General features: G+C 35.9%; 1 protein-coding gene across 1 annotated transcript in view; it reads right to left on the minus strand.

The window, feature by feature from the left end:
* ETNK1 (ethanolamine kinase 1) overlaps positions 1-16024 on the minus strand; it is a 67424-nt gene extending 51400 nt beyond the window's left edge. Inside the window, exon 1 of the mRNA XM_045554203.1 lies at positions 15525-16024. Coding sequence (XP_045410159.1) covers positions 15525-15680 — 156 coding nt within the window. The 5' untranslated portion in view covers positions 15681-16024. The remainder of the gene's footprint in view (positions 1-15524) is intronic.
* Positions 16025-19405: the final 3381 nt, after the last annotated feature.

The raw sequence follows: 19405 nt of genomic DNA on the forward strand, positions 1-19405 counted from the left end.
ACTCATATGGAGCTGAATTCCATGTGGAGTTGAATTCCATTGAGATGGAAAGACTATAAAGATTGGAAATCAAGAGTTTGGTTTTGAGGCCAGGAGCAGTGGCTCATGCCTGTAAACCTAGCACTTTGGGAGGCCCAGGTGGGAGGATCGCATGAGCCCCAGGAGTTGGAGACCAACCTGGGCAATAGCAAGACCCTATCTTTACAAATAATAAAAGAGTTTGGTTTCAGATGGATTAAAACACACACACACACACACACAATAATTCCAATATATTTCTCTAAAAGTAGCTTAAATCCAGATAGTTCAATGTTGAATATCACCATTTCTGGGCAAATTCTCTTTTCACACCTAAGAAAGTAAAAAGCCTTCAATTTAGTTAGTCAAAAATGCCATTCAACATCCTCAAGTTAGAACTACCCTGAATGTGTGTTAGGTTTTTAATGACTAATTATATTCTGTTAAACTTTAATTCCTAAAATGCATACAACTAAGTTAGTGAATTTAGCTCCTAATCACTTCTAATCTTTAGATTAAATATAAACAGCTTTTAAATACTAGGTAAATAAATAATAGATTCTAAATTTGTTTTCTGTTTTACCTCATCACATGGTTTTAAAAAATAACACATATAGGTTAAAAATAGGATTTAAACTTGCCCTTTAACAAATTCAAACAATCTGAGATTTCTTTAACATTTTTTATTACTTAATATTAATGATATCACTCTACTCTGAAAACTGGCAATTAAAATAGAATTAAACATTTATCCTGCATTTTCTATGAACTATATTTCACAATATCCAAACAGCCCTGATTAATGAGAAAAAGTTATCTACCAAAGAATTCCAACTGACAAATGTGGAGGAAACAATAGAACTAGAAAATCAATATATCACAACCCCCAATAAACAACTACTCCGGCAACAATTTTCAATGAATAAAACCAATAGATGAAAGATTGATGGGGAATTTTATAATAGCAGGAGTCATCGGTCACCACATGAACTCACAACCAAACATGTTATATACCTCCTGATGAGAAATATACTATGCCAACCATGACTTGGAATCTAATCAAGCTTCCAGACCTTTCTATTTTTAGGAAAATACAGGGGTTCAAGAAACACCACAAAGAAGCATAACAAAAAACAGAAAATGTAAGTCTGTCTACATAAATGACCCACCAACAGTCAATGGCATGACATTCTACTAATAGTTTAAAGAGGTTTAAGAAACGTTTAACAACCAATGCATGGATCTAGTTTGTATCCAGATTGAAGTAAAAAAGTGTGAAAATATTTTTTGAGCTGCCTGGGAAAAATTCAGTTGTGGACTGGTTATTATACTATGCCTAGAAATTTATTGCTAATTTTGTTTGGTATGACAACAGTGTGATTATTTAAGAAAATGTGTGTGTGTGTGTATATATATATATTTTTTTTTTTTTACAAATACATACTGAAATAACCAAGGATAATGACTTGAGATATGAGATTTGCTTCAAAGTACTTCAAAGGGGTTAAAAAAATGAAGCAAATGTGGATTCTGCATAATGGATATATGAATACTCATTTCATTTTCTGTACTTTGAGTATGTTAGAAAAATTTATATATGTGTGTATATATATATATATATATATATATATATATACATATATTTTTTTTTTCTTTTTTAAAGACAAGATCTTGCTCTGTCACCCAGGCTACAGTGCTATGGCGTGCATAGCTCACTGCAGCTTTGAACTCCTGGACTAAAGTAAGACCCCTCTGCCTCAAGTCTCCTGAGCAGCTGGAACTATAGGTACGCACCACCCTGTCTGGCTACTTTTTCTTATTTTTTGAGAGACAGGGTCTCAACACGTCACCCAGGCTGGTCTCAAACTCCTGGCCTCAAGTGATCCTCCCACCTCTGCCTCCTGAGTCACTGGTATTACACACATGATCCACTGCCCCCGACAGAAAATTGTTATTTTTTAACTTGCATGATATAACTAATTAAAGCATCAGTGAGGAACTCTCTAGAGCTTCTATTAGAGAATTACATAATATAATATAGCACAAGTATATAAGATTCATTTATGAGCAGATTCCAAAACAGATAAATGATAAAACTTAAAGACAGGTTAAAAAAAGGGGAGGGTAAGTTAAAAGGTCCAAGTGCTAGGAGACTGAAAAATAGATTATATGGTCATGTATCCCAACCACTTCTAGAGGCCAACTTCTTTCTCTTTCCCTTCTCAGGCAAGTTTGTTGAAAGAGAATTTCATATTCAGTATTTCCACTTCCAAAGTTACTATCTATTTTTTGCGATTTTTATTTTTATCAAGCAATACTTGTGGCATGTGGTTTAAAAAGTTAACTAGTACTAAAAGTTTAATAACAAGGAACAGTACCTCCCCCCCCAAAAAACTCCTTTTCAATTCTCATGTTATATAATTCCTTATTTTAAATACCATTCGTAAACTGTTTTATAAAAAGTCTACATGTTACTTAAGGGCTTCTTATAAGACAGCCTTTCTACATCATCTCCTGCTACACACATGCACATATAGGTATATTAGATTTTTTGTTTTATCAATTTTCAGTTATACTATTATGTATATATCCTTCCAAACCCCAACATGAAGTGTACTATAAATTTCCTTTCCCAGATGATTTGTTTCCTCTTTAACTAATAACGTTCTTATTTTCTCATTTGCTTACTATGTTATATACCTATTTGTATTCCCAATATTGGGCTGTAAGGCCCTGAAGCAATAGGAATAGGAATCCAAGTGAGCAAAGCTCTGCTTTCTCCCTCAACACACACAAAGACATACGCACACACACTACACCACCATCATCTCACTCACATCTATTTTACATACTGGATTTTGGCATAAGCTTTTATTTTAATAAAGGGTTCTAGCCCTAAAGAAAAGGTTGAAAATCATTGATCTAAATCATTTATTGGGCCACTTTCATTCCTGGCCAAGGAGGAGTAACAGGGACAGGATTTACCCTCCTCCTTAAAACAACTCTCCCACCCCCAAAAAATCCCAGATGAAATAACAATTTTCAAGACACTGGGCTTCAGACAACAGAAAATAGCGATCCCTGAGAAGATAGGAAACAAACAAAAGTGAGCTCTACAACTGTCCCAGCTTAATGCCTTGAAAGAATTCTCAAGGCCCAGCACGCGCAAGGAGAGCTCAGATGGAGCTGTGTGGACTTTCTGAGTTGACATAAACTGAGAATCAGAGGCAATCAAGACAGAATATGCAGGACAAGAGTACTGAAGCAGAAAGAGAGGCAGAGAGAGACAGAGACCTCTGGGGATATGCAAATGACCCCACTGAGTATTCAAAAGAATACTGACTGGGACATGTATGTGAGGAAACTACCTGTGAGGAAATTATCCAAAGCTGAAGAAAGAACCATCCAAAAAGATTAGAGGAAAACAGTACCTAACATGCACACAGGACTGGAAATGGTCCCTGTTCCTAACAGCCACACGGGAAAACCTCATAATTCATGGGTTAATGGATACAGTACACAAATGGATCTTGTGTCAGTAATTAGTAATAATTAGCCCTAGTCTAAACGATGCACTGGTCCCACCTAATAAATCTTAAAAGCAAGATCTGAACAATTCAAACTATTTCAAATAACCGCAAAACTATCCAGTGTCTAACAGTAAAATTCACTGTTTTATTTTATTTATTTTATATATACCTATTTGTACTTCCTACATTGGAGTATAAAATAAATTAAATACAAATATGAACATGATGATTGAAAACCATCAAATGGCTCCACATTGCTTAAAAGGATAAAGTCCAAACTCCTTACGGCATACAAGTTCCCTGACACCTCTCTAGCAATCCACCTAATAAACTTTTCCTTCTTTTTCTTCATCTCACTAACTTCTTTAATAACTTCCTTAAAAATTGTAGCATAGGGCCGGGCGCAGTGGCTCATGCCTGTAATCCTAGCACTCTGGGAGGCCGAGGCGGGTGGATCGTTTGAGCTCAGGAGTTCGAGACCAGCCTAAGCAAGAGTGAGACCCCATCTCTACTTAAAATAGAAAGAAATTATCTGGCCAACTAAAATATATATATAGAAAAAATTAGCCGGGCATGGTGGCACATGCCTGTAGTCCCAGCTATTTGGGAGGCTGAGGCAGTAGGATCGCTTAAGCCCAGGAGTTTGAGGTTGCTGTGAGCTAGGCTGACGCCACGGCACTCACTCTAGCCCGGGCAACAAAGCGAGACTTTGTCTCAAAAAAAAAAAAAAAAAATTGTAGCATAGGAGTTATCTCTTTTGAGAGACAGTCCCTAAACTCATACAAAGCATAAATATTTCTTAGTGCTTGCTAGTATCCTATCCACAGCATTTACTAAAATGCACTATAATTGCTTAACTATACTTGCCACTCCATGTTACACTGTGAGTTCCTCAGAGACTTGAAAAATACCAAAAGAAAACACATGGGCCAAACGGAAAAAAAAAAAAATACTAAGATGGCAGAGAGAAAAACCCAACTACATATATTAAGTAGTTACATTAAAGGTAAAAGAACTCAATAAATAATCCAATTAAAAGACTAAGTATGAAAGAAACAACTACACTCATCTCTCAGCAGGCACAGGGGCCTGGTTCCAGAACTCCTCCCCAGTACCAAAATCCACAGATGCTCAAGTCCATTATATAAAATGGTATAGCATTTTCATATAACATATGCATATTCTCCCATATACTTTAAAACATCTCTAGATTACTTATAATACCTAATACAATTTAAATGCTATGTAAATAGTTGTTAAACTGTATTGTTTAGGGAATAATGACAAGAAAAAAGGTCTGTACATGTTCAGAAGAGATACAACCATCCATTTTTTCTTTTTTTAAATATTTTCAGTCTGCAGTTGGTTGAATCCATGGATGCAGAACCCTCCAATACAAACAGTCAACAGTATATGCTGCTTACAAGAGACATGCAAACAAAAGCTGATGTAGATGTCCTAAATCAGACAAAATAGATCATAATGAAATATTCCTAGAGATAAAGAAGCACATTTTATAATGACAAAGGGATTGATCCACCAAGAAGATACAACTCTAAACTTGTATGCATCCAATAACATAGCTTCAAAATACACATAGCAAAAACTGACAGAATTAAACAAACCTCATAATAATCATTAGCAACTTGAGCACACTATTCAAGACAGACCTGATTTTTTAAAAGTTGAGAAAAATCATTATGTAATAAGAGATCGAAACAACAAAACTAAAAATCCAACTTAAGTGACACACCCAGAACATCCAGATCCAACAACAAAACATACCTTCTTTTCGAGGCCACATAAAACATTACCAAAATTGACTATAGGCTTGATTATAAAGCAAGCCCAAATAATTATCAAAAGATCAAAATCAGCCAGAGTATCTTCTCAAACTACAGCGGATATGAGCTAGACACCAATAGCACATACTTTACCAGATAAAAATAGTCAAGATGATAAATTTTATGTTTTTAGCACAATTTTTTTTAAATTAAAAATTCACCCAACTCATTGAAAATGAATCAAACACATCTAAATAATCTGTGAGGCAAAGAAAAAAAACCACAATGGAAATTAGAAAATATTTTGAACTGAATAATAATAAACACATATTGCCGAGCAAGTAGCACCTGTCGCCTACTATCAGGAGTAGAAGTCTGAGAACTTCTGTTCATTGTATCTTGGTATCATCGTCACCAAAGAAACCACAATGCACAGTCAAGCACTGCGTGGAACAACACTTTACTCACACAGAGTAAGGGAAAGAGCAAAATCAACTTCAGTAGTGGGTGTCAGTCCCCCGTGGCCAGTGGGTTCCTCCCAGCAGCTGATGCAAACAAATGGCCTGCACACACCAAATGGCCTGCAGTTGTGCTGCTACAAAATAACCCATGCCCTCCCCACAAGGGAAATATAGTAGTTAGGTTGGCCAAATGACATATGACACACATGCTTAAGCAGAACAAACGAGCATACACTGAGTCTGAAACAGGAAAGGATATTGCCACTTTAGATGAAAGTCCAGCACAGGCTGTAAGGACCTCTTAGTAAGGAAGCATTCCAGGCCCAAGGCCCATTCTTATTTGGTGGGAGGGGGACTGCCTTTCCCAACAACATATCAAAATTTGTAGTTGCTCACAGAACATGTAATAAATAAATATATTAGCAAGTTAAAAAGGCAAAAAAAATTAGTGATCTAAGCTTCTAGCTCAAGAAGCTAGAAATATATGACTATAATGAACCCATAATAATTTAAAATAAAAAAGTTAAAATAAAGGAGCAGCTAGAAATTTTAACAGCCTATTAACCTTTGAGAGAAAAAAGGATTAGAAAGAAAATAATAAAGGACAAAATCATCAATTAAACAGAAAAAACTCAGCAATCAAAAATTATTCTTTGAAGAGATCAATAAAGCTGATAACTTCTGAGCACAATTTATCAACACAGTAAGACAACACAAATTATCAATAAAGAAATAAGAAATGTACTTTGCTATAGATACTACACAATATTATTAAAAACTCTTCCAAAAATAGAAAAAGAAGAAACATCTTCCAACTTGATAGCAAAACTTGTCAAAGACATTACAAGAAAGGAAAATTATAGACCAATCTCTCTCATGAATATAGTTGCAATATTAGCAACTGATAAACATATAAATAGGAGAGCATATCACAACCAAACAGGGTGTACTCCAGGAATGCAAAACTTATTTAACATTCGATTTTTTTAAAAAATCAAAATAATTCACCTCAATAATAGAAAAAAGAAAAGTCACGTAATCATCATGAGATGCAGAAAAAACATTTGATAACATTCAACACTCATTCAAAATGAAAATACTTACAAAGCTAGGAATAAAAAAGTAACTTTCTTAATCTGACAGAGTTAGCAAAGCATACCTAGAGAAAATATCATACCTAACAACAGCAATTATCATACCTAACAATAAATTATTGTAAATGTTCTCCCTAAGGACAAGGATGCCCACTGTTACCTTTTACGTTTTATTTCAATAGTGTGCTGGAGGTCCCAGCCAACGCACTAAGACGGCAAACAAGCAAGCAAATGAGCAAGCAAACATTATTCGCAGATTATATACAGAGAAAATGCAAAAAGAATTTCCATAAAAACCATTAGAATAAATATGTGAAAAAGTCAATATACAACAATCAATTGTATTTCTGTACATCAACAAGAACAATTTTTAAAATGATACCCTGTACAATAATACTCAAAAGCATCAATACCTAGGGACAAATCAAATAAAACATGTGTAAGTTCTCTACAGAAAACTTCAAACATTTCAGAGAAATTAAAGACCTCAATAAATGAGACTTCCATGTTTACGGACCTTAAGACTCAATATTGTTAAAGAATTCACTTCTCCCCAAATTTATCTATTGATGCCACAAAATACTAATCAAAATCCCATCCAGTTTCTTTCGTAGGAATAGAGAAGTTTAGTCTACAACTTATATGGCAATTTAAAAAGCCAAGAATAGTCAAGGCAATCTTAAACAACAAAGCTGGAGTACTATACCATGGACTATAGTAAGTATATCAGATACCAAGACCTATAACAACAAATAAGAGGAATCAAGACAGTGTGGTATTGCTGCAGTAAAAGACAAAACAATCAATAAAATAGAACAGAATTCATAAACAGACCCACAAGGTGACACTGCAATGTTTAAAAGATGGTCTTTTCAATATGATACTGGATCAACTCATAGCCATATGGGAAAAAAATGAATCATGACCCCCCTCTACCTCACACCACACATTAACAATCAGTTCCAGATGGTTTATCAAAGTGTAAAAGAGGAAATAATAAAGCTTCTAGAAGAAAACACAGGGGAGTATCTTCATAACTTTGGCATAGGAAAAGATCTCTTGTTCAAGACATAAAACATGCTATCCATAAAGATAAAAATTGAAAAGTTTGTCTTGATTATATATCAAAAGACACTATTAAGGGTGAAAATGCAAACTACAAAGTAGGAGAAAATGTTTGTAATACATGTCTAAAAATGTATTACAAATGTATTTTTAGAATATATAAAAAACATTTACAAATCACTAACAAAAAAATTAGACAATCCAATAGAAAAAAATCAGAAAAAGAATTGAGCAGGCACCTCAAAATAGAAGACACCCAAATAACCAACACACGTAGAAAAAAAGATACACTAATTATCAGTGGAATACAAATTAAACTTGGAATAAGATACCCTACCAGAATAAGAAAAATAAAAACAGACAATACCAATTATTGGTGAAGATACAACACAGCTGAAACTCTCATATACTGCTGTTAGGAATATAAACTGGGACACTTTGAAAAACTGAAAGCATCCAGTAAACCTGGAAATACACACACCAGATGACTCAAAGTCTACTTCTAGGTATTTACTTAACAGAAATGGATATTCATATTTGCAAAAAGATAAATACAAGTATGTTTGTAGCAGCACAATTTGTGTTAGCCAAAAAGTAAAAACAATCCAAGTGTCCATAAATAGTAGAAAATAAATAAATTGATGTATATTCTTATAATGGATAGTCAGCTATGAGAAAGAACTAAGACTATATACACATGAATAAATTTCTCAATATCTGGCCATACACCAACCCTCCCACACACAAAAAACTGTACATTCCACACAATGCCATTAAAAAAAGAGGCAAAACTAATCAATTATAAGAGGGATGAATGATGACTGCAAGAGAATATAAGAGAGTATTCTGGGGTGCTAGCCATGATCCATTTTCTGATTTGGATACTTGTTAAGTGCGTGAGGCCACTTCATAGGAAAATTCATCAGGTTCTACACTTAAAAATAAGATTTGTGTACTTTTGATTACATATCTCACACATCAACAAACATTTTTTTAAAAAAGTATTAATTTGATATTCACATCACAAAGAATATACTGCTACTTAACTCTTTTCAATAACTTCCGCTTATAGTAACCCTAGAGAAAATTTCCCAAAGCTACAAGGTTTTTCAAACTGAAAAGAAATACAGAACTTTGGAACTTTGGCTTTAATTTCTATATTACTATTTTAAAGAAGGGACATATATAAAACAAAATAAAATTTCTTAGTCTATTAATGCATTCTCAACAGAGACAATATCACTGCCAAAGGGGCAAAATTTCATTATTGAGGGGCAAAAAAGATCTTAGATATTTCAATGGTTTATAGCTCTCCTAAGCTTAACCCTACCTGATAAAATCTTATTCTTTAGTATTTAATTTGTCCTGTTCAATAGAAATTTGTTAATTTTAATTAATTTAATTTAAATATTCTTCTTAGAGATTAATTAGAAAAGAGAGTTGAGAGAGTGGCCTACACTGTGGAAGATATTCAAAAGTGTTTGCTTATGTACAGGCTGATTATAAAGTACTTTGGAAATTACCAGTTTGTAGGATAAGGAAACCATGGCCTAAATAAGTTCCCAGATTTATCCAAAGTCACACACTAGTAGAACAGGTTAAAAATCTGGTGTCTTCACTCTTAATCTGTTTCAGGGGTATCAAGACCATCTTCAAATTTATGGATCACTAAAACAATCCTAGACTCATTATAATATGGCTAAAGCATTATCTGAGGAAAAGAATAAGGAAGGGGCAGAAGATGATAAATCCCTGATGCCTAAGTAGGTTGCCAAATCAAACAGCAGGCATGCTGCCATCTGTTAACAGGACACAAAAGTAAATGAAACTTAGAAATGATAGAGCCAACCCCAGAAGAGTTGGGTCACCGTACACACAATAAAGTGCAAAATAATGAGAAAAGTAATACACGATTCCTTGGCTACTGTTAGCCATACTGCCCAAAGAAAAGACAGTGCTGGGATGGATCCTGATGTTGTACTGACCCAGACCTTAGATTCCAGCTGATCCAATCCAACCTCAGGCTCCTAACCCTGAATCATCCTAAAAGAGACAGATCATGCTGGAACAGCAGACAGCTCCCTGTTAACCAAGATAATTCAGGCACAGGTGACCACAATCAGGAAACTATTGAAACCAGGAGATAAAAGTGTAAAGGAGTTATCTCATTTCTTCGATGAATACGATGATTTTGTGGGACATTCTGGGGATCAATATTTTGTGGATCAAAAGGTTCCCTTAGGAAACTTTATTAAGATGGATCATAAGAATAAAGTAAGAAGCAGTCTCCATGGTTTGAAGATAATGGCATGTGTGGGCTAATGCAAGACCCACGGTTCACTATTGAACAGTCCTGAATGGCTGTGACTAACCTCGATAGCAACCTAATCCCCACAGGACTGCTAGAGCATCCTCAAATTTTGCTGTCAGCAAGGGTCCTGGAACAAATCTGAGGATACCAAGAAACAAGTGTATTTTATTAATAGCATATATTATTTGTATTTTTAAAACAAAATTAAAAAGTTTAGTTATAGTATGGGCCTAATTTTCTTCTTTATATTCCTTAGAATTTAAAATCTGATGTCATTTTTAAACAATTAAATCACATGATGTTTAACATGATCATCAAATATTATGTTTGTGGCCAACGAAAATTATAGTCAATACCACAGAAACATGGAAAAATGTTTATGAAAGGCTAATAAAAAACGAATACAAAATTATACATAGGATTGCAACCATGTAAAATATGTTTAGGAGAAGTACAAGGTAATTAACAAAAATAAAACAGTTGTGAATAGAATAGAATATGAATGATGGGAAATGGGTTTTTTCTATTCAAAGTTTCAATATTATGGCTGCATACCATGGCTCATGCCTGTAATCCTACCACTTTAGGAGGCTGAGGCAGGAAGATCTTTTGAGACCAAAAGTTCAAGACCAGCCTGGGCAATATAGTGAGACCCCTTCTCACATTTTGTCCCTTATTTCCATCTACAAAAAATTTTTAAAGATTAGTCAGGTGTGGTAGCATGTGCATGTAGTCCCAACTATCTGGGATACTGAGGCAGGAGGATTGCTTGAGTCCAAGAGCTCAAAGTCGCTGTGAGCTTTGACTGCGGCACTGCACTCGAGCCTGGGCAAAAGAGTGAGACCCTGTTTCTAAAAAAACAATTTAAAAATAAATTTCAATACTGTGATACATCTTTTTAGTAAAACTATTTTGTGTTCATGTAGTCTCTTATAAAAAGACAGTCATGCATTTAGCATATTATTTTCTCAGAGTATATATTTTTGAAAAAGGACTAATTCTAAACATTCTATTTTAATTAGAAAAATTAAATCTGCTATTGTGATTACCACTAGGGGGAGGGAAAGGTTCGGACTAGGAAAGGAAAAACATACTCTGGGTTGCTGGAGATATTTTCTTTCTCTGGGCTGGTGTTATACAAATATATGTTTTACAACAATTTATGTTATGTTTATCTTTTTAAAAATAGAAAAGAAAATTAGTTATTAAATTAGAACACTAAAAGAGACACACTTAAAAGAGCAACTATATAGATCTGGTTTTTGATTCTTCATTTAAAACAAATAATATAAAACATTAAATATCAATATTAAAATAAAAGGGGTTGTGTATTTTTAATAGACTATTCAGATAACTACCTCTAACACAGTTAGAAAGAGGAAGGAAAACTCCTGTGTAGCTATACAACCTGACACAAAGATTAGTTTCCAAGATAGTGTATGTATGCTTAAAAAATAAAATGAAGAAATTTCAAAAACATGTATTCAAAAACTTGTAGTACAGTACAAAGTACACTTTTTAAATGTTCCCATGTAATTATTACATGTGAACAAAATATGAATGTTCATTCCAAAAACACTATACTGTTACAATTTTCTTATTTGTCTTCCCCATCAGACAGGGAATTTCAAAGAGCATATATTTGGGTTTTGACTCAGGCATCCAACATACAGTAGATGCTCAACAGCAATAATAATTGCCATGAGAGACAGCATTTATTTCATCCTCACAATAACCCTTTGGGGTAGGAACTATTATTGAATCCATTTTACAGCTGAGGATATTGAGTCTTAGGAAGGTTAAGTAACTGGACCAGGGTAACTAGTTAAGTACAGAGCCTGGACTAAAAACCAGCACTGGGTTCATGCTCCACACTCTTGAGCTCTATAATACATTGTTATTGAAAAACTAAGTTTATATAAGGTACCATATAGCAAGCAATCTCGTTGAGACCCTATAATAAGAATAGATATATTCAGTTTATAATATTACATAATAACTATGGGTTTACTACCCAACCGATCAAGCCTTTGCCATTACCTACTCTAGGTCCTAAGTTATTGAAAAATTCACACAATGACAAGTTAATGAGAAAAACAACATTGCTCAACATTGCAAACACAAAGACCCTGAGATAATGTACTGGAATATTCCCAACATCAGCTCTTTTAGAAGGAAAAACAATTTTAAGAGTCTCTTGAGAATTATTGTTGGACCTGAGATCTGACTTGATTCCCTATTCCTTTATAAAATGACTATCCAAAGAAATGTAGTTAAATCAAAAATCTCAACCTTCAAATAAGTTAGGAAGAGAGGTCACTATCTTAAAGGAAAGCTGAAACGATCCCTTTTTTCTAAAATAGTGTCACTTATGGAAAAAGTAATTCAAATTGTGTTCAAGGGAACTTAAAGCCAAATCTCTTTATGAGCCAAAGCTTTTATTTTTAAGAAGTTAATTTTAGACTGAAATGGGTTCCCTGTCTTAATCATAATATACAAACATAACCTTTTCTTGGTCAAAGAGCAATAATTCATAAGATGGGTTCTGCCATTTACAAACCACAAATTCACTTTCATTAACTATAAAATATTCACTAACAGTACTTGTCTACATCTACCCCACAGTATAGTTGGAAGAATATATGTGAGAGTGCTTTGTAAACAGTAAAGTATTTATTATGAAATACAAAGTACTGTGGCTGGTATTGTCGTTTTAGATCTACTAGATAATACACTCCAAAAAACTCATCACTCCTTTTATACTTTTCCTTTTAATCTTGTAAGGACAGGAACTCTATCCAAGTTGAGATACATTATTCCAAGTGCCTATAAGTTCTGAGCAAAATCTGGGCCCTCTATCGTTTTGACCGTATCAAAGTCTTTTTTGTTTGTTTCCGAATTTTCTGATATGTTCTGGATAGCTCAGCTTGCAGGAGTAACCACCAGGTAAGATGAGTATTACTATAGTAAGCTTCTAAAGTATATCTAAAACATACTTTAATCACATAAAAGTATTTGAAAAAAATCTTTGAAAAAAACAGGCTATATTACTGATACCCAGCTGTTCTAAAATCACATTATAATCTGTTGACTATATGATCCATACTTCCCCCTTCTGAAATGTGCAGTATGATTTTTATCTTTAAACTTTAAAGGAACTAAAATAAAATCTCAAAAGAAAATATTCCCAATGAGATTTACAAAAGAAATCCTAAAGCAACACAAAACTGGAGTTTGTAATAACCTTGAGGATTTAGATCTATCGCATTTAGAAGTGAACCACCATCAGTTCAGCTTAGTAGATGCCCCAGCTTCTGGGCCAAAAGCTTTGTTTGCACATGGAGGGAATGTATTTCTAACTAATCATGATCCTTAGGGCAAAATAAGTGGTAGCATTTACCTTCACTTACAAATAAGTGTCTTAGAGGTTTGGATTATAAACCCAAACATCTTAAAGTTAAAAGTTGGCTACACAGAAGATTCAATCCCAAATAGTTACTTTCCAATGATCCAAAACAGTTCGATGTCACTACATTTTGTCCTTTTTTACCTATATCTTGGGTTTACTTCACTGAGTATCACCTAAAAAAGAGATAGTGCCTACCTAATATGGTTGTCTGGGTGACTAAATGATAAAAAAAATACAGATCACCTGCCCCACAGCCTGGCATATACTACCCCGCGGAGGTTATTCTACAGACAAATACATCAAAGGAAATTTCAGTCCTCAAAGCTTCAGATTTTTAAAGTCACTACTTAAAAAGTAACATGATTTGCCAGCACTAGAATGTACCAGGAAGTAGCACTCTCTTTAATTAATATCTGTTTAATTTATAATTGATGCCAAAAAATAAATCATTTTAATAAATTTTAGAACCTTCTATAATAAACTACAAATGAATTAATACACAAGTACTGAGTTTCAACTTGGAAGACATTTCCTTAATAAAAGAAATATATCAATTTTTTAAATTATGCATGAGGATCATTTTGGATCCACTATTTCCTATATACTTCGCTAATACTCCCTTAAAATGTTGAAATTTTTTGTCTAAAAACTTTCTTTTCCAAAACATATGGGTCCTTTTAATCTGCTCAAAACGCTTCTAAGCAATAAAAACTGAAACTAACACTCATGAAAGCCCCAATGTCAGGAACTTTTCTAGGCTAGGCACTGTTCATGTTTTATTCATCTCTGTATAGGTGGCTAGCTAGGTTAGCAAAGAATTTAGCAAAGAATTAAATCGATAAACATTGCTGGCTAAATTAGTCATCAAGATGAGGCAGATGATTAGGCTAATTCAAATCAATGTTCTTACATCATTGCTTATATTTGAAACAAACCTCAAATATCCAGCCCTTTATAATTACTGGCTTTGTTTTTTGTTTGCAAGGGAAAAGGAGAAAAGCAGGTTCATTTTCCTATATAGTTCCTGAAACTATATATTCCAAAAGCTAAAAACAAATTAGTATTCAAAATGTCACATACATGAAATCATAACTTCCAAGTTATTAGAAAACTCTTAGACTCTCAGGGATTTTTCTCCCAATTTTTGGTCTATCTGTGAATACAGTGGCTCAAAAAAAATTCACAAGCCACTGCTCATTCGAACATCAGATGTTAATTTTACTAAGACGACTATAACTATTCAGAAATATCGAGTCAAATAAAACAATGTGTGTAGTGCTCCCTAGGAACCCGATCATAGCAATGCATGGTCATGGTCATTACTTTGGAATACAGTATTCTCGCCAATCCAAGGATTTGGGAAGATAAAACGCAGGGTGAGGCACACATGGGAATCCATCACCGGGGGAGGGGAGAGAAAGGAAAAGATCAGAGAGGATTAATTACTGCATTATTTGTGGAAAGGAAGGGAGATTACTTGGGCCAATAGGCGAGGACCACTAGGAAGGGGAGTGGAAAAGGTTCATTTTGCAGTTAGCAAGTCAGGGGAGTGGGAGGAGGGGCGACTATCAACGGGGACTGTTCCCGGTGTGGATCGGTGCGTCACTTACGTAGCCCCTTCTAAAAAGAGAAAATTGCCCTCAGGTCAATCTCAATAAGCAACAGTGAAGGAAGGGGGAGTGACCTTCCTAGGTGGGACGGGGGAAATAGAGGGTCGCCTCCCAAAGGACTGCGGGAAGCCACGGTTCCCCTAGATCCTCCCCGGTCATGGGGGAACAGAGGGGACTGTGGTAAGGAGCCTCATGGCCGCAGCCGGGATGTGAGCGACCTAGGGCTGAGGCGTGGGCGTTACCTGCAGGGTCACCTCCTGGGGGTCCCAGTGGGGCCGCAGGTGTTGCAGGAGGCTCAGGGCCCCTTCCCGGCAGCGCTGTTCCTCCTGATCCTGAACCGTCACGTTCAGCTTGGGCACCTCCGGGGAGCCGGACGGAACGTGGATGTAATTGGCCATGGCCCAGGCGACGGCAGAGACTACCACAACGACGACGGCGACGGCGACCACGAGAACGGCGGGCGCCGACAGGCTGGTGGACCCTTCCGTCCCGGGGCGCCCTCGCGGGAGGGCTGGGGGCGCTCGGACGGGCGGGCGAGCGGCAGGAGAAAGGCTGGAGGCGGCACTACAGCCGACCCGGTCTGGACAGCGGTTGAATTGACGCTGGGCCGCTCACGGGAAAAATCCCTCTTGTCGGCGCTCGACCGCGGGCGGCCGCGGAGCATGCCGGGACTGGCCTGACGCTGGCGTCACGCGCGGGGCGGAGCCTCCGCCTGCGTCGGCGGCCGAGGCTGGATTCTCGCCGGCGGGCACAATAGGCCGCTGTTCCGCGGGGCGACCGTGTGCCGCGGTTCCAGCACGCTCAGTCCTGTGAGCTGCGAGTCTGAAAAACGCAGGCTTCCCTCTCGGGGATGAACCTGAGCCTTGCGAAGGCTCCCAAGGCTTTAAAGCTCTAGTTCACCTGATCAGGAAGGTTGTGGGGCTCTGCGCTTGAGTTACGGTGGAATTTTTCTGGGAAGCCAGGGACAGGCTCTGAAATAACCCCAGGATCATTCTGTGAGGTCGGCCTGGTCTGGCAAACTAGATTAACCTAGTCGCCTTGATCTTGGCGCTGCTAGGTCCTGGAGACCACATAGTAGCTGGATTAGCAACTAAATTCCCTGTAGCTGTATAACGGGAGCACAGTACTCGGGACATACTTAAATAAAACAACTACAACACTTCAAGAGTTATCTGTAGTCAGATGTTTGACTATGCTGGCAATTATTCAAAGCCGGGAAGAACAGGTTAGAGTCTGGGATGAAGATGAAAGGGAAGGAAAGGAAAATAGAGTCTGGGATGAAGATGAAAGGGAAGGAAAGGAAAATAGAGTCTGGGATGAAGATGAAAGGGAAGAAAAGGACAATAGTTTTGCGGCTCAGCGCTAGAGTAACTCATTGACTGGGCAGAGGTTCCCCAAGTGGGCCCTGAGGGCTCACCATTGCTATCTTGAAACTGCATCTCGATGCCTTACGGCAGCCATTTCCCCTATTAAGGGAATATTGGGAATTGGATAATCCACAAGTAATTTATTGGGCCCTCCTAATTTTCCTTTTTGGTGGAGGAAAATGGGCTGGAATTTGACCTTTGTATCTTCCCTGAAGCACTTAGTACGTGGTGAATACATTCGTTGATAGTAAATGACACCCTCAACTGGACTCAGTTTAATTAACATTCATGTTTAATTACCTCATTAGCAGAAGTGTACATTCTGATTGATTGTTCAGAAAGAACTTACCTTTGTAAGTCACAAAATAAATACTTAATAGATAACAGTAAACAACCTAAACTGAAAAGGGGTGGAATTGAGCTTTATAATACAGCAAGGAAATTGACTCAACATTCTGCAGACTTAGGCGTATTTTCTTTAAATCATGTACTACAAGAAACATTAGATTATAAGTTCCTTCCAATTTGGGAAGAGATAATATACTAATGCTTTCACATTTTAGATGGTATTTCTTGTATTTTTATATAAATTTGTATGTATTTTTTGTTAAACTGACATTCTAAGAATTTTAAAACTATGCTTTGTAACTGTAAAATAATTTAGCAAATTATGAAAATTTATTTTTGGAAACTGAACTAGTTTGTAATTTTAAATGAGTCCATTAACAAATAGAAAGAAAAAAATAACTATTAAGTACTTAAGAATAAAAGTAACAAAAAAATACAAGATCTTTATGAATAAAATTATACTACTGGAGAAATGAACCACATTCATGAATAAGAAAGGATAATTATTATAAGAACCTCAATTCTCTCTGCATTAATCAATCAATACCTATAAAGCAATTCCAGTTAAAATTTCAACACAGTTTTTCACAGAACTTGTTAAAATGACATTGAAATTCATACCAAAGTTTAAGGTTGTGAAAGAAAATAAAATTTTAAGGCTCACCTCCACCTCCTCACTGGCTGACTGAATGGACCCCCTCGTGGCCAAAGTAATATCCTAAAACTAAATTGCCTGCCAGGAGGAGGGAGGTCAGACATGCCTCATCATGCCCCCCTACCTTCTTGGGGATATCCTTTGTAACCCATTAACAAGCCTAGGGGTATGCAAGACAAACTTACAGACCCTCAATTTACACAATAAATCTATGTCCTTATGGCTTATCTCTGATGAACAGCAACTATGTTAAAATATTCCAAGCCTTTAAACAAAGCTTCATGTCTTTAGCCAATTACAAGCCAAAGAATCTCTAAACCCACCTATAACTGTAAGCCCCTGCTTCGAGATGGCCCACCTTTTCAGGCCAAACCAATGTTTGATTCCCACATACTGATTTATAACTTTACCTGTGACCCCTATCTCCCTGAAATGTATCAAACCAAACTGTAACCCAGCCACAGCAAGTCCACTTGCTCAAGGCCTCTTGGGCGTGGCTCCGGGTCATGGTCCTCAAATTTGGCTCAAAATAAATCTCTTTAAAATTATTTTACAGAGTTTGGCTTTTTTCCGTTGACAAGGTCCAAGAAAAGCTGCTGTAATTTTGGGGGTGAGGGAGGTAGGTAATGTTGGAGAATAAGTTGGGAGTCCCATGCTGCCAAGATTTACTATATATTGGTTTAGGAATGGGCAAGTAGACCATTAGAATATAATAAAGATCCAAGAAAAAAACCTATACACACATAAGAACTTTGTATATGACAAAAGTAACATTAAAAATTAGTGAGAAAGTTTAAGCTTGTCGATAAACAGTACTGGAACAAATGCTTTTTGTATGGGAAAAAATTTGATCCCTCCTCATTATGCACAAAAATTAATTCTGGGAAGATTAAAAACCTGAATGTTAAACACAAAACTGTAAAAATGTGCAAGAAACATTAGTTCTTAACAACTTGATGTATAGATTCAATGCAATTCTAATCAAAACCCCAGAAAGTTATGTTGTGGATATCAACAAACCAATTCTAATGTTTACATGCAAAGGGAAAAGACCCAGAATAGCCAACACAATATTGAAGAAGAACAAAGTCAGAAAACAGGCAGTACCTTACTTCAAAACTTACTATATAAAGCTATAGTTATCAGAACAGTGTAGAATTGTTAAATGAATAGATAAATAGATAAATGAAACAGAATAGAGAGTCCAGAAATAGATCTACACAAATATAGTCAACTGATATTTAACAAAGGAGCAAAGGCAATTCAATGGAAAGAGGATAGCCTGTTCAATAAATGATGCTGGAACAACTTGATATGCACATGCAAAAAAAAGAAAGAATCTAGACATAGATCTTATCTTTCACAGGAAGACTTAAAATGGATCACAGACATAAATGTAAAACACAAAGCTATAAAACTCTTAGAAGGTAACATAATAGAAAATTTAGGTGACTTTGGGTTTGACAATGAGTTTTTAGATGCAACACCAAAAGCACAATCAATGAAAGAAAATTGATAAGTTGTACTTCATTAAAATTAAAAAACTTACTCTGCGGAAGGCACTGTTAAGCAAATGAAAAGATAAGCCACAGACTGGGAAAGATATTTACAAAACATATTGAATAAAATACTTGTATTCAAAATATACAAAGATCTCTTAAAATTCAACAATAGGAAAATAAACCCAATTTAAAAATGGGCAAAGGATCAGAACAGATACCCCATCAAAAAGATGTACAGATGACAGAAAAGC

The sequence above is a fragment of the Lemur catta genome, chromosome 6 (genome assembly GCF_020740605.2).
Source record: "Lemur catta isolate mLemCat1 chromosome 6, mLemCat1.pri, whole genome shotgun sequence".
NCBI lineage: Eukaryota > Metazoa > Chordata > Mammalia > Primates > Lemuridae > Lemur > Lemur catta.